We start from the raw sequence: 16,311 nt of genomic DNA on the forward strand, positions 1-16,311 counted from the left end.
GAGAGGAGAGGAGAGGAGAGGAGAGGAGAGGAGAGGAGAGGAGAGGAGAGGAGAGGAGAGGAGAGGCAATAATAAAATTATGTCCTTTGGATATTTGCAATGGTATTTCATCAAAAATAGTCTGTAGTGTAAAAAATCTCTTACTCCAAAAATTGGGTTTTTCTCCATCAGGATGGAACAGCTGACATCTTGAAGAAGTCTGTGTCCGTGCTGCCATCAGGCAGGAGACACCTGAGGTCTGCCAGGACCACTGCAGTTTGAGCCGCCAGAGGGACTAGCTGGCAGGATCTTTGGGATACRTTTATTTTGATCCTTAGATTTCCACAGTTATTCTCCAAGACCCCTTAGCTCAGAAAAATCTATCTAAAAAACCAACAAATTCTGTCCACACCAAGAATTTAATGTCTTCCAAATTAATTTTTTTCAACCACTTTCAATTTCTTCCCTTTCCAAACTGTGACATTCTTACACCATTACGAGTGATGAAGGCAATGCTTCATCTTCCTCTGCGTTGATAAATAAAATTCTTAGTGTAGTTAGAATAGGAATGTGGAAGAGAACAAATCAGCCTAAAATAATAGCRGGAAAATAATTGCTATACATCACCATGGAAAATACATGCTGGAAGTGCCTCTCCAAAGCCATGTAGCTTTTCACCTATACTAGTTCCTCATGTGGGCTCCGGGTGTTACTTCCCTTTTTTCCCAGTTACATCTCTGAAAGGACAATGACTTTGTGGTGGGGGAAGAGTAATTTTACCTCCTATGGAAGATAGGATGAAGACCCTTTGCAACTGGAGGGTCAGTCTTAAGACCTTTTAGCAATTTGCAGATGATCTTGTTTCTCCAAGGAGTCGTGGTGCTCTACAAGCCGGCTTCTGAGCGCCAGAGATGACGCTCCCCATTTCCCTCCTCTTTTAATAGATGACTTTAGCAAAATTGGGCTAGGGAGCAGCTACGTGCCTGCTGTGGGCGAGCACGAAAGGCCGGGRATCAGGACAGGTTGCTCTCCATGGTCAGGGCACTAAGAGCTTAGGATTAGGGTACCAAAAATCAGCACCTGTAGCCATGTCTCTAAGGGGCCTGGGACTCAGTGCAAACATTAACCACGTGGAAGGTCTGAAGATTCTCCTTCATTAGCACTGGTTTTTGCACTGCTGTGTGATTTTCTGTTCATTGAGAGCAGTTCAGAAAGAGACTCCGTAGAAAAGTAAACCACACGTCCCCTGTTGTCTGTGTTCTCATTTTCAAAGTAGCAGCCTTATATCTGCTATCCCTAGAATCATGTCCTAGTCCTGTTATTTTTTCTTTCTTTCTTTTTTTTTTTTTTTTATCTTGTTCAAAACTGTTATCTTTAATCAGCTACTGAGACTATGGGCTATATGTTTTAAAACCCCATGGTCTGCAAGGGTTTAAGGTTTGTGCAGGACTTCACCATATTTCTACCTTACAAAAGTGAAATAAATCATTCTCTGGCAAAACAAGTGCACATAAACGTAGCTACTGCTGCCTTCTGGTTTGTGTTCTTGGGAGAAAACTGATGGTCCTGTCTTCCAAATCCACAGATTTATTTTACTTCAGTCTTGTGAATTATCCAGCTCTGTTTCTTTTCTTCAGTGTCTTTTTTTTCCACAGGTTTTGAAGCTGATTTATTCTACTAAATATGTTACATAACCTGTGAAGGACTTTTCAAAATGCATTTTCAGTATTTTCTGGTGAAGGAAAACTCGAAGTGCTGATCTTCACACAGAGAATGATGGAATGTCTGGATTTCACTGCAGCTTCCCTCAGGAGCGTGAAAGACATCCCTAACAGACTGGGTTTTGGCTTTAAACAAGTATTTCTCTAGCACAATGATCTCTGTCAAGAACAGGCTTTAATTCAAAGAAAGATATGGATGAGAAGTAAGTGCTTTTTTTTTTTTTTTTCCTTTAAGATATGTTAGAGCTCTTTAGCATGGTGCAGGTTAATATGTGACAAGATGCTTCAAGGATTAAGGTTAAAGCTGCTYGTTGATGACCAGCGATAAATATTCAGTTTTCTCTCCATATGTGGGAATAAGAAAAATAAATAATTTGAATGAAAATTCATTGCATGAATGACAATAATTCGTTATTAAGAATATCCTTTATTAATATGACCTGAAAAATATATCACGTCACAAAGTATTTAAAACACTTAAGATACTCTACACAGTTACAATAAAACCAGTACCAGGATCTTTACAAACAGTTTCTCAACCAACACAGACACTGCTGAGCATTTGTACCTGCTACTGGAGCACGGGAAAACCGAATCCCCATCTCTTAACTTGCGTATTTTCAGACACCGGGATGCCCTGTCCATGGAGTCCCCTTCCCACCGCTCCAAGCCCAGAGCTGCAGGGCGGCTGCGAGCCCCAACACCGAAGGTCTCCGTCTGGTGGCAGGACTAGACTTGGGTGCCAGGGAGGTCTCCTCTGGGGATCCCACCRGGCCAGAAGTGGGGATCCCACCAGTCCAGGGACTTCTGGCATGCCAGAAAGAAAAGCTGCCTCACGTGCAGTCAATGAAGTCTTCCCCTTCCTTCCTTTTGAGGGTGCCTTCGTTCCAAAATGCYAACATATCAAGTTATATCCAAAAATCTCTTCTGAAAAGGGCCCTTTTCTCCATTTGGTGAATGTAGTGACGAGAAATGAGGGCAAGCCCCATGGCTACCACCTGTAGCTACTGGTTGGAAGTCTATTACTTCCAAAAGCACAATCCCCCTCTAACAGTTACTAACGAATATCCTTTCCCCCTTCTTAATATACCTAGTGCAAATTGATCAGCGYTAGTCCTAAGCAAAAATTCAAGTGCAGTTGCATTCCTCAACACAGAAAGGTTAAAAACTAACAAAGCACAGGATAATGTCATCAAAAACAATAATTATTCTGAGCTAAGTTTGCTTTGGTCCATCAAATGTTATTGGGTATCATCAGCCCGGGCTACATTTGGAGACTCTGGGTATCAGTTCGGGAGCTTCGACTTGGACACGGGTCCTATCCCCATTAGTCTCATCCATTTCTGTACGTTCTAGTCTCTGCTACTCATTTGAGAATTCAAGTGCAGTAGTTGAGTTTTGGCTGTTATCCTAATAAAAACTGGGTATATTGAAAATAGTGACCRTGGGTATCCTGTGTCAGCTGTGTAAGTTATGGTATTAAAGTGTTGTGTCTAAGTGCTGCAATGCCAAGTGCACCTGTGACTTAATAAAACACATTTAGAACCTTATTCTGAATTGTTTCAGATTTTCTTTATCCTCAAATACTGGTAGTTAATGTCTAATAATGAGTTGACTRCAAGACAACAACAAACAACTACTGTTATTGAAACATAGCAATGCAGAAAGATGAGTTAAAACGATGGTGCAAAATTGCTCTTGTATAATTGAAGAAAACTGCTTATACGTAACCAGAAAGTACTGAAGTGGTATTGAATTATATAAAAATCCAAATACAAAATAACTTGTTCATTTAGTAAAATTACCAGAGAAAACATGCTATCAGTGAAACTTGTCTTAAATGACTAACTAAAAAATGCTTCTTAAATGGAATATCTTCTTAGAATTATTTCTGTCAGAAAGTACGCTATAACTTACTTATTTCTGTCAGAAAGTAAGTATATAACTATACTAAGTATGTTTAGGAATAAATACCTAGGTTAGCTCAAGAGAGAGAGCTTCCTCCAACCCTGTTTTGCTGTTTAAGCTCAGTTATTCCAGTTTTTTTTTTCCTTACTATGTTGTGTGCTCAGAGGTGTCTTCTAGTCAGTCTTTTTAGTTTTCCTGTAGTGCAGGACTGTGGCTGTGACCCAGATATTGAGAATGAGCATGGTTATGAAACGGAAGAGAACTAAAAGGAAGGAAAAAAAACATGAGCATAAATGCAAAAAATAAGCTGTCGTTTTCAGAATACAATTTGTTTCATAAACTTTTGCCATTTTGCAGCTCATTACAGCTAGCTGATTGACATTACCATGTTCCGGACACAGGAATTCTTAGAGTAAATTCAGTGTGTACATTTTAAGAAGGGAGAAAGAGTGGAGAAGTCATAGCAGAGAAAAAGCATTTAGCATTTGCTGGGTGACAGCTGAAAATAGTATACACCACAGTTCCTTTAATTCTTTTGATACAAAAACTTTGAAGAGTCTCATTTAAGTTTATATCTACACCCAACACAAAATTCAGAGTTGCAATTCATGTCCTTTACACTTACATGGGTTGTTCATAATAGAGGGATTAGTCAATAATATCCACTGTTAAGCTCCAATTTCAGAGTTACAGGAARTATTTTACATTGTCAGATTTCAATGAGAACAAAAGCTGACAACTCAGTAAAAAGTACTGTTTGCTCACTATCTTGATTAACTTTCAGCATTTAAAAATATATAATAAACACAGTATCTCCACCTGTGAGACTGCAGTTTGTAGTACAAATATATCTAATATCCAGTCYTAGTAACCAAGATAATATGGCCAAAGTGTTCAGTTTCAGAAGCTGATGAGAATCATTTTCCTTTAATGCTTCTGAATTAGCGTTTGTTGCCATCTCTTTCATGTTCCAAGGTATATTCTAATAATATTTTAAAGCACGACTTCGACCAGCTTTAAGCCAGCTTTACTTTCAAAGGCTGCACTTTCCCTGGCATTTTTAGACAGTATTTTTCCCTTTTGTCCCCTCGATACCTGTCCTGGCTCTTTCTAATCAGTGCARTCCTGCAGCTGTGCATGGACTGGACTCAATAACTGACCTAGATGAAGTTTTCAGTGTGTACTTTGCCATTTTATTGGTGTTCTTGGACTAGATGATCTCTAGAGGTCCCTTCCAACCTTAACTATTCTGTGAATTCTTGTTAACTGAGTACAAGCTCGTCTTTTTGGTGCAGGAAAAAGCAGGAATGGAAATGAGCAGTTGAAAAAGAGATTTCCAGTGCAAGAGCCATTCTAAATGCCTGTAAAACTAGGGCCTTATTGTGCTGCTTTAAGAAGAAAAATCCATTCAAATGACAGGTCTGCTGAAGCATCAGCCTTGAACTAGAACAAAGATCTACCAGATAAAATGCAATGCAATTTTCTTACTGTCCTTACATCCACTAAATCGTAATTTTGAACCATATATTGAAAAATCTGCTGCACTCCTTAGCCCCATCAGTTTTGTCGGGATCACTTTTTTTTCATAGGATGGTAAGTAGCTGTTAAATAGCTTTGCTTTGTAATGAAATTATCTGCTAATTAAATGTTTTAAGTCAGTTTGGGATGAGTTTTCTGGTAGCCTGCTCTATCACTTTTCCCTCATAAATTCTTTATAAAAGCCTGGTGTAAAACTATTTATACTAGATGACTTTTAAAATGGTCTTATAGAAGATTTTTTTAATGCACAAACCCTAGAAAAAAAACTAGAAAAAAAAGTTTATTTGGAAAAGCTACAACTCACACACACACATATATATATGTTGATGTGTATAAAATACATATATATTTGTATATATATATTTATATASATATGAAGATCAATGTATTTTGATTTGCTAAATGAATGTATTAGTATATTTAAATATAAAACATTTTAATAGTTTATTTTGTTATTTTCCCAGTTAAGTAAATCTTGTAGAGCTTTCTCGTTTCGCAAAGAAACATATGGGAGGCTTTGGCAGATCTTCACCTGGTGCCTTACTCATTTGTACTCCTGAGCTGCTTTTTTTAGCAGTAACTCCTTCCCTCACTGTATGAAACCCTGTTTCCTAATTTGTTCTTCCGAGAACAGAACCTGCTTTATAGCAGAGTAACTACCTTGGCAGCTGCTGTCTTAGGAAGGCAGAGAATTTCACGTTCTACTCACCTATAAGATCATTCGTAGTCATTAAAGTTGTAAGTATTCTTGCTGTAAATTGAAGGAATTGTGATTAGTGGGCTAGATATGACATGCTTATATATTACAGTATTACAAAGAAACTATTTTGCAATGCAGGATAATCTTGCATGAAAATATACCTCATCTAAACATACTCATTTTTAATATGTGCACTCCTCAGTATTTTGACCTGAGTCCAAGCTCTCAAACCTGAGTTATGCTGTATTGAGGATATTTGTCCYGATACAGTGAAATATACCTATAATAACATATATTATACATATATGAATTCAAAGCGTGTGATGTGGTGAGTGTTTACTGCTCTCTTTCTGTTCAGTCCCTCCTTTAGCAGCTGATACTTGGCTTCATCCACAGTCAGGTATGACTTAGTACCATGAGGTGTGAATGTTCGCATCAGTGCTGTCAGGCTGCTGCAAGTAAGAGAAAATCAGTTCCCACACGACAAGAGATATCTAAAAGTTACACTTTCATATTTGTGGCTTACAAAAATCATTACTATTTTTCAGCTGACATAGTCCAACTTCTAATTATTCATTTAAACCCATTTATTTCACAGAAGAATAGATTCAACAGCAATACACTTTATTTAAGGGTGTTTTAAACAAGCTTTGTGAATACACAATGTCACTTCTGCTGAAGAGTTGTATAGGTGTTTATGTTGACCACCAGGCAGTTAACCAAACACAGACATGAATGGCACAAATTAACAGCTCTCAACAACATTCTTAAATTCACCCTGTTGAGCAAATTATTTACACACAGTCATAAAACTAGCGGGATTTAACATTAGATGTGTATTTGTTAGTAGATGCTTTTCAGAATCATCTTTGTCCTGATAAATTTATTAAATCCTCCAATGATGGGATCTTTTCTTCATAAAGGCACTCTCATTTTTTCATCTTTACTGGACAACATGTGATAATGGTCAAATGAACCTAAGACAAATACTGAGCTTATGCAAATATAAAGTTTGATTTCAAAAGACTGGGTGGTGTCTTAGTCTCAGAGACCACAGAGCAACCACTGGAGATCAGCCGGTCCAACTCCCTGCTCAAGCAGGGCTGGCTAGAGCAGCTTGTCCACGACTGTGCCCCAGCAGGTTTTGAGCATCTCCAAGGATCCAAGGATGGAGACTCCACAAGCTCTCCAGGCAGCCTGTTCCACTGCTCTGTCACCCTCACAGTGAATTGCTGTCCTATATTCAGAAGGAATTTCCTATATTTCAATTTGTGCCAGGTAGCTTTCATCTTGTCACTGGGCACTTCTTGGGAAGAGTTTGGCTCCATCTTCTTTAGTCCCTCCTACCAGGAATTTATGAAGGTCCCCATAGAGCCTTGTTTACTGCAGGCTGAACACTCCCAGCTCTCTCAGCCTCTCCTCATGAGACAGATGCACCAGCCCCCTCATGGTCTTTGTGGCCCTTTGCTGGACTCGCTCCAGTATGTCCGTGTCTTCATTGCACTGGGGAGCCAAGCCAAGCAGAGGGGAGGGATCCCCTCCCTCGATCTGCTGGCAATGCTCTGCCTGGTGCAGTGTCACCACTGGTCACCTTTGCCACCAGGACATATTGCTGGTTCGACGCAGTGTCCACCAGAACCCTCAGGCCCTCTATACTAGTCTGCTTTCCAGCCGGTCGGCATGAGGTTGTTATTCCCCAGGTGCAGGACTTGGCACTTCTCAATGTTTTCCTCTCTGCCCAGCTTTCCAGGCTCTTCAGATCCCTCTAAAGACTCACTGATTCACTGGAGAACAAACCTCCAGTGAATCAGTCACTCCTCACACTTTTGTATTATCTTCAAACATGCTATGAATGCATTTGGTCCCATCATTCACATCACTAATAAAGGTATTAAACATTCCTGGACTTGGTATTGACCCTGGAGAACTGACTGGCTTCCAGTTGGGCTTTTGCCACTGATCACAACCCTTTGGGCCAGGCAGTTCAGCCAGTTTACAGTTTACCTCACTGCTTGTCTAGCCCATTGTTCATCAGCTTGTCTATAAGGATGTTATGGGAGTAATTTATCAGCTTGTCTATGAGAATGTTACAGGAGGGACATTGTCAAGAAGCTTACTAAAAATCAAGAACAACAACATCCACTGCTCTCCCCTCATCCACCAAGCCAGTCTATTCATTGTAGAAGGCTATCAGGTTGGTTAAGCACAATTTCTCCTTCACAAATACATGCTGCCTGCTCCTGATCTCTTTCCTGGCCTTCACTTTTCCAGAAAGAGCATCCAGGTTATTTATTCCATCATCTTGCCAGGGATCAAGGTGAAGCTGTCCAGCCTGCAGTTTCCTGGATCTTCCTTCTTGCCCTTCTTGCTAATAGTAGTGACATTTTCTCTCTTCCAGTCTTCAGGAACCTCTCCTAAACAGCAAAGATGAGGGAGAGTGGCCTTGTAAGGACAACAGCCAGTTCCCTCAGCACTCGCAGGTGAATCTGGTCAGGGCCCACTGACCTGTTTTTCCTCGCTTTCTTCCAGGATATTTCTTCCCATATTCCACGATCTTCTGCCATGGAAATTAAATCTTAATTGCTCCAGGCTTCCCCTCAGGTCTCAGGGACTTGAGATTTCTAAGGGCTGCTCCATGGAGAAGAAGTCATCAAGTATCTCTGCCTTTTGTCCTTTGTCACAAGGGCCTCTGTTTAGCAGCAGGCTAAGTAGTCAGTATGGAAAACTACGTTAGCCAAGATTTTTATCCATCGTTTAGCAAAGACCTATTGACACAGGCATTGGGAGCAGGAAAGGTTGGATAAAACGAAACCTCAGTGCTCTGCACCAGGTTGCCAGTAGCTTACTTGCACAGGTATACGCAGACAAAGCCCAGGTCAAGGCGCTCACTTGTCCCGAATCTTTGGTCTGCCAGAGGCACCGCAGCTGGGCAAACTTACTCGCTGCACTGATCAGCGTGCACAGATTCTGCAAAGCATGGAAAAGAGAGAACGAGCCCCGTCTCTACTGTTGTATTTTCTGAGTTTTCAGCTTATGGTTAGCTGTTAGGGTGCATTTTACTAATAATTAAGAATAGCTTTTTCATTTATAATGGAAGAAAGCACTTATCTATGCATTAAAGCTTCCTATTAAGGAACGTGAGACAAAAAGATAACGTTTTTATCTTTTATCTTTAGACAGGCCAGAAACCAGTGACTGAAACCACCCAGAAAGAAGTTCAAAGAGCACAACAATTACTACTGTTGGCAAAGGTTTGACAGAGACAACTATAAAAGGAGGCGCAAAGCACTAACTTCCCCCAACCTGCTGCATAAAACTGTTTACAAAAGTCAGCTGAAATGAGACTGATCTAGTCTAAACAGCAGGGTTGATTCATACCATCTGTTACCATTCTGCCTGGCAAACGAAACAACAGAAGAATGAGAAAACTGACAAAAATGTGTGGAAAATGAGTCCAGTTGATGGGAAAAAAAAAAAAAAAAAAAAAAAAAAAAAAAAAAAAAAAAAAAGGAAGGGAAAAGGACTATCCAACCTGTCATCCTTTTAAGGGAGATTTTGCAAAGGCAGTGGGTAGAGAGCAGGATCTCCACATGGGACTTTATGCCATGCCTGAATTTTCTCTTCAAGTAAGGATCAGTATCAGGCTTGGAATTTTTATCCCCATTTATGTTTCCTTTCCAGGAGAAACTCCAGTTCCTCTCAATTCACTTTCTCTCTTCTCATACAAAGGGCAAAAGCTATTTTTCATACTACATAGGACCTTATCAGATGATATTTTTCCTTGCAAAACTCTCTAACCGAAGGGAAAAAAAAAGAGCTTGTGAAATATTTAACACTCTCCATTTCAAATACTTTGACTGACACTCCCTTCTTTTCCTCTCGTGTTAAGAAATGGGGATTATAGAATTTGGCCTAAGGAGACAAGCACATCTTTTTTTTCAACATCTTACACTTCTGCTAGGTTTAACACTATACAGTGACAAGGTCATGCCTGCAATTTTAACACTCTCAGCTCGCTATACTTAACACAATTATAGCTCAGAATATACACAGGGTGGGCTTCTCTTGCAGAGGCTGTGCTGCAAGTGCTGTGTTTTCAGGCTTCACACCGAAGTGAGAGAAACAGCTACACTTGAAAACTGGTTGGTCGCTCTGACAGCTTAACCTAAACGATGAATTCTTTCAAGGACAAATGTAAGAGAAGTTGCTCACTACGAAAGACCCTAAGAAAGAATAATTTCATACACAGTCAAAATTTCAAGTAGTCAAGTAACTCTTACCATGGCCAGGTCCATTATCCACTTCTGCAGTGCCAGCATGTACCACCCCCCTACAAATCTTCAGTAATGTTAAGTCTCACAGCACTTTAGGGTTTAGGGTTCACAGCATTTTAGGGTACCCAAGCTCTCAAATCTGGCTGGGAAATTAGTTTTTTCTAACATCTGGAAATAATCTTACTGTAACATTATACACAGCCCATGCAATCTGGATAAAGCAAATTAAGTACTGGGTTAAACAGTAAGTGCTCCTACTCTTCACACTGTCATTGGCTGAACAGCGTGTGGAGTTTCGCAAGAGCCTCTCCAAAGGTCAAGGCATGAGATTTCAGTGCAAATTCTGTTTTTTAAAAACCAAACCAAAAAAATACCCAGCTACTATGTTCATCACTGCAACTATAATCTGCATGGGTAGGAGACAGAGTAAGAGGCACCATCCTTTCCAACCTGCATTTCTAGTAAGGATGTTAATTAAGGGTTGGTCTCACTCCTCCTTATCTGTTGTTGGCCTCTCCAAGGATAGTTGCATGCTATGATAAAAGGAATCAGCGCGTCAATGCAGAATGCACATAGAGGGAAGGCTGAATATAATTTACAATTTACAATCTATAAAACAAATAATGACATAGCTATGCAAACAGCTATCAAACCAGCTACATAAACAGATATTGCCAAATCTGAAAGGATACGTGACTGTGTAGAGCAAGGCTTGTTTCATGTTTCCACTGAAATGCAGAATAAACAAGAAGAGAACGACATCTGAAATAAATAGAAGATCACTTGTTACAGAAGTGAGCAAAAGGGCCCAAACACAACTATAGGCAGAAGGCAGTAACTCTGCTAAGCACCATGCCTGAGGAAGCTGCTTTCTCACAGGTTTCTCCCTCAGACTTGACTCACGTCCGTTATCCTGCAAGCACCCGAGTAGGGCTTTTCCCGGTTTGGAGCTGGGACACATTTCTCCCCCATGTGGACCCACTGGATCAATAATTCATGCATAAAGAATGAACTTACCCTGCAGCCCCACTGTAGGCAGGAGGCAGGGGAAATCAATTAGATCTTTCTGCTCCACCTGAACATCAAGTTTCATAGAACGAATAGGAGGAATTCGATGACATTTGAGGTGCTCGTTTTCCCTCCAACCACCCCAAGCCCAGCTAGAACTGGCCAGTGGATTCACGTTRACCATATGCACACACAGAGCCTTGATGTGCTGTGTGAGGCCTGTTTGAATTCCAAAACTGGCTTAAAAACATTACCTTGTGCAATGAGGATAGGATATTCCAGGTAAGTCTGCAGAGGGTAACCATAATAAATCTGGTACTTCAGAAACACAAGGAAGCTGAAAAGGAAGACACAAAGTGTCAGGGCACAAAGGGAAGGGAGAGCTCCCTGAAAACTTCACCTTATCCTCTAGAAATAACTTTTGGTGGTGTCAAAAGGCTCCAGGCAGGGACAGGTCCTGCTGTCAAACGGATGAAGCAAACATGAATACAAGGCCCTGKCCCTGATGATTCTGCAGTCTATTTCTGTTCCTCTCAATATGAATAAAATGATGAGAGCTGCCTGCATTTCGTGCCAAGGTCTTTGTGGCACAGTCTTAAAGGCATCGTTTTATCAAGTATGACTGAGGAGAAACAAATAAAGCCTTCCAGATCTAGGAGTTACCTTCTCTTTGCAAATCCTCTTTGCTAGACCCCAGGAATAGCTCTGATTCCTCTGTTTATGTAGTTCTATCTATAAATTAAATCAATTTTTACAGGAGTAGAAAACATCTTCCAAGCATCCAGACTACACTGCTCTAACACTGCCCAGTGTAGCTATACTGAGCTGACTGTGCTTTTAACTGTACTAAACAATGACAATTCTTCTGTTCTACTATAACAGTATTTGAAAGAAATCAGTTTTTATCACATTTTCTTTACCTGTCTGATCCTAAACTTTCATACAAGTCCATGGAGAACAGCCAGTACTCCACACTTTGCACAGAAAAAGCAAGGACTCACAGGACATAGTTCTAGGTGAGGAAGGACCCTTTTCCCCTGGAGAAGGATGCCATGAGGAACCTTGTGGAAATCTGGCTGTTAAATATCCAGAAGTTAAATACCTGAAATCTTTTGAGAATTTCCTAGAAATCTTATTTCTTGCTGTAGGGTCAACTTATACTCCTTGCTRTCAGCGTTGTTCTTCTGTGCCACTTGTCCATCAGATTGCTGAATTCTGACACCAGAGCCATCCTCATTTCTACCATTAGATCAAAAAATCTCTGCATCCAGACCCAGCATATCTACAATCACCTGACTTTAAAGGTTGCAGGAGAAATAGCTCCGCTAAATAAACAAGAGCCTCAGGAAATGTTACAAAAGGAAAAAAAAAAAAATTTGAAATTGTAGCAAGCAAATTTTGTCTCAAACAGGGAGCAGGAGCAGAACCTACAATACCTACAGTGTTTACCAGGCAGATGGAGGGGTGGTGTTTGTGGCTTCCCCACACTCATCTGGAGCACTTACAGAGCCTTTTTCATACACACCAAGACAGACAATTATTTTAAAAGGCAACTACTGCTTTCTGGTTGGTACTGCAGGGTAAGTTATACCCTGTGTGAAAATTTGTTGCTTTAGCTCAAATTCAGTTCAGTCACTTTCATATACATTGTGTAGGACATAAATAACAGTAATAAGCAGCAGCATTTGCTCTTAGTGGTAAAGTATTCGTTGCTGTAGAGAAATACAAGCTTGCATGTATGTGRACAGTTATGAGAGGAGATCAATAGGGAGGCTGTGCAATTAGGTACAGGCAGGTAGGAAGCCCCAAAGGCTCTGCAAAGTCGTGGCTCAGTCGACAACTGCACCCCTAATGAAAAACAAGGAACCAAGTAATAAAAATATAGGAAGAAAAAGCCGTTTTTGTAAGATGTTTTTTTCTGCACAAAAAAAAAAGTCCATTTTTAGACTGGTTAAGAGAACTGATCCAGCTGCCACGTCCATGATTTGATCCAGCAAACACAGTGTTTTTCAAGGTATTTCCCCCCCCGGCTGCATATACACCCACACAGTTCAATTTCTCAGCTTACTTCCTGCCTAAGCAAGATTAATAACTCCATCCAGTATAAGATTATTACWGTTTGCCTGAAAAATCTTGTGAGATCTTGTGAGAACGATGAGTTTAGATGGTAATTTTCTTACAGAAGGAGCAGATTTTACTCATGCGTGCGAGAGAAGCCCGTCTAACTGGTACAGCTACCTGCACAAGACCACACAGACCATTTCCTGGCCTAAGTATATGGCTTGAATCCAACCCTGGGGGCTCCCTCCAGTTCCCTGGGTGGCACACATCGGCAGGCGGAGAGTTTTGAAGCAGTTTTGCTSCAAGTGATGGTGCGGACGCGCTTCCCAAGGAGAAGCGTGCGCTCCAAAGACCCGCTAAGGCCACGCGAGGGGCCGCTGGCTCCACAGAGGGTGAAGCCGAGCRAGCGCGCAGCCACACAGACCTGAGTTATCAAACGGGGTGGTTTGAAAGCCCACGGAGCAGGCGCCCGTGACCGCCTGCCCCTCCACACGGGTGCTCCACGGAGCACGCGCCTTCCCTTCCCTTCCCTTCCTTCCTTCCCTTCCCTCCCTTTCCCCGTACCCGGTGAGCTCCAGCGCCAGGCTGCCCACGCTGAGGCCCCGCGCTGAGCGGGCCGCCAGCACGGCGGCCACCTGCGGCACCTTCATCACGGCGCACACGGCGCAGGTGCTCCAGTTGGCCGCGTCCAGCAGCGCCGGCGCCATCCCGCCGTGCGGCCTGGAGCGGGGAGGCCGCGGCGCTGCGTGGCGCGGCGCGGGGAGGAGCGAGGAGCCCGCGCGGCCCGGGGGGGCCCTGCCGCTGCGCCCGGCCCCAGCGCGGCCTTCGGCACCAGCTGGAGCGGCAGGATTCAGGGGTGTCCTCCCCAGCTTGTCTGGGCGCACGGGATGGTTTCGGTTTGGCCGCCTTCCCCTCGCTTCAGCTCGGGCGGGTTTAGCTCGCGCGGGTGAATCGCTGCCACGTTCGTCCCTTGGTTCTGACAGCGTCGCTTTTGGTTGCGTAGAGGGAAAGATTCAAAAAAAATAGAAGTCCCTGAGGGTTTGTGTCAGGTTATCAGAGATGGAGCAGCGAGCCGGGGAATACACATACCCACCACACACACTTACATACCAAAATAGCAAAGCTCGGTTTTTAACGCTCTTATACTTCCTGTCAGAACTAAACAAGCGCCGTTGTGCAGGGAAGGTGCATGTGTCACACACTTAGATGCAGCGCCTTGGCTCTCTTGTGCCTGTGTTTTGAGCCCTTGGGACTTTAATGCTTTCCATTAATTTAGATTTTTAGCTAGGCCATATTTCTTCAGCATTAGTGGTTATTTATAGGCAAAAAAACCCCCAATTCTTCCTAGTTTATTCTTACAAGAGGTATGTTTACATTTGAATGCTAATAATTATTATTCAGTATAGTTTCATCAATTTTGCATCTCTTGCAAGTTATTTTCCATTATTTTCATAATGTGCTTTATTGCATTCATTCCAGTTACTTTCAGTGTTATTTTAAAACAGTAATATTATCAATACTTAATTTGTAAATCATGTTGCTCTCTGTTGAATTCAGTGATAAAAGATGCTGGTACCTAGTAGTAGAGAAAAATCTCGAAATTATGATTGAAAGCTTGAAAAATATAATTCTTGAACTGAAAAGATATAATTCTAATTTTAGTACTGTAAATCTSTTTTAAATCTGTTTTCAGGTAGTCTGAGACTAATAGGGAAATAGGAAAGGTAGTGTGGGCATTATCTGCATTACTATGGAGATGCAGATAAATGATGCTGTAAAATATCAGTAATATGCACTTCCTCATAGCCATTTTTTTGAAATGCTCGAGAACCTAAATAGAATCACAKCTATTACAAACCTCCCCAAGTTTATTTTGATATTAGAAATTATGACATATCTACATTTAATCAGCACTGTAGCTTTTAAAAATATATCCTCCTTTGCTTTGCAAGCAATCAGTTTAACAAAGTGATATACTGTCTTTGGGTATGAAGAAATGGTCCTGTGTACATGTCCTGTGTATATGATCTATGGTCTATGTCTGCTTCCTGGTCACTTTTATTCAAAGAACATCTTAGGGAAAGAATAGGCATCACAGTGCTGGATAGCCCTATTTAGGATATATCAGAAATCAAAGTGTTTTTCGTATATTATTTTTTAACCTCTGTTAATCAGAAATTCTTGGTATTCTGTTTAAAATATTCAGTTTTGTATCAAATTTCTGACTCTTTTATGTTGAAACAAAATACTTGCCCTTTAAATTACATTTTGGTGAACAAATTCATTGCATTCTTCTAATCCTAAGCGCAGATTGGCAGTTTTGTAGCAGATGGGCAGTGGTTTAACACTGCTGCACTTCAAATAGGAATGCAAATGTTGATTCCTATTTAAAAAATAGAAAAAGAAAAYAAACTTTCTGCAATAACTAGCATGAAAAAGCCAAAACAATGTTTTATTTTAGTAATGATGTTGGCTTATCATAACTGAGCTTTTAAGCAAATAATGCCATGAATTTTGTGTCTTTTCCAAGGAATGCAAGGAGTGTTCACATTTCCCCACCCCACTGCACTGACAGGGAATAGTTCATTTTAAAAATAACCTGTGCTTTAGGCTCCGGGTTAAAATAAAGGAAGCCGCACAATTAGGGAAGACAGTGGAGGTGGAAGTGACCTCCCAGAGAACTGGAAGAAGACTGGGAGTTGGGGGAATTGGCTGGGGAACATCAGGCTGCAGCCTCCAGTTGCCCCACAAAGGTGGTGTGACCTTGTATGAMGACACAGCATAGGAAACACTCGGGAGGAATTTGAAGCCCATGCACAGGGATCATGGAGAYGTGGTGGGATAGCGCACATGATGAGTGCTGCAGTAGGATACAAAGTGCTTGGGAGAACCTGGCAAGGAGAATGGGAAGTTGTTTTCTACACAAATGAGTATCCAGTTTGCACAGAGCTTTGCCCTGCTTTGGAACAAAGGCCAAGACGGTTGAGATCCGATGGGCTGGGATCAGTGGGGACACCAGCAAGGGGAGTGCTACAAATTGCCTTGTCAGGAAGAGGAAGCAAATGAAGCCTTTACACAACTGGAAGAAACATCACTGTTGTCCCAGGCTCTCTTAGGGACT

At 41.5% G+C, this 16,311-nt stretch overlaps 1 protein-coding gene across 1 annotated transcript; it reads right to left on the reverse strand.

The window, feature by feature from the left end:
* Positions 1-2,520: 2,520 nt before the first annotated feature.
* PQLC3 (PQ loop repeat containing 3) lies at positions 2,521-13,897 on the reverse strand. The gene is made up of 7 exons (XM_026037089.1): positions 13,755-13,897; positions 11,384-11,466; positions 10,814-10,883; positions 10,128-10,185; positions 8,694-8,814; positions 5,857-5,898; positions 2,521-3,870 (listed from the first exon to the last, which is right to left on the reverse strand). The coding sequence occupies exons 1-7, from the start codon at positions 13,895-13,897 to the stop codon at positions 3,782-3,784; spliced, it is 606 nt and encodes a 201-aa protein (XP_025892874.1). The 3' UTR covers positions 2,521-3,781.
* Between the last annotated feature and the right edge of the window lie 2,414 nt (positions 13,898-16,311).

Source organism: Nothoprocta perdicaria, unplaced genomic scaffold, assembly GCF_003342845.1.
Source record: "Nothoprocta perdicaria isolate Ctin4 unplaced genomic scaffold, notPer1 scaffold_19, whole genome shotgun sequence".
NCBI classification, from domain to species: Eukaryota; Metazoa; Chordata; class Aves; order Tinamiformes; family Tinamidae; genus Nothoprocta; species Nothoprocta perdicaria.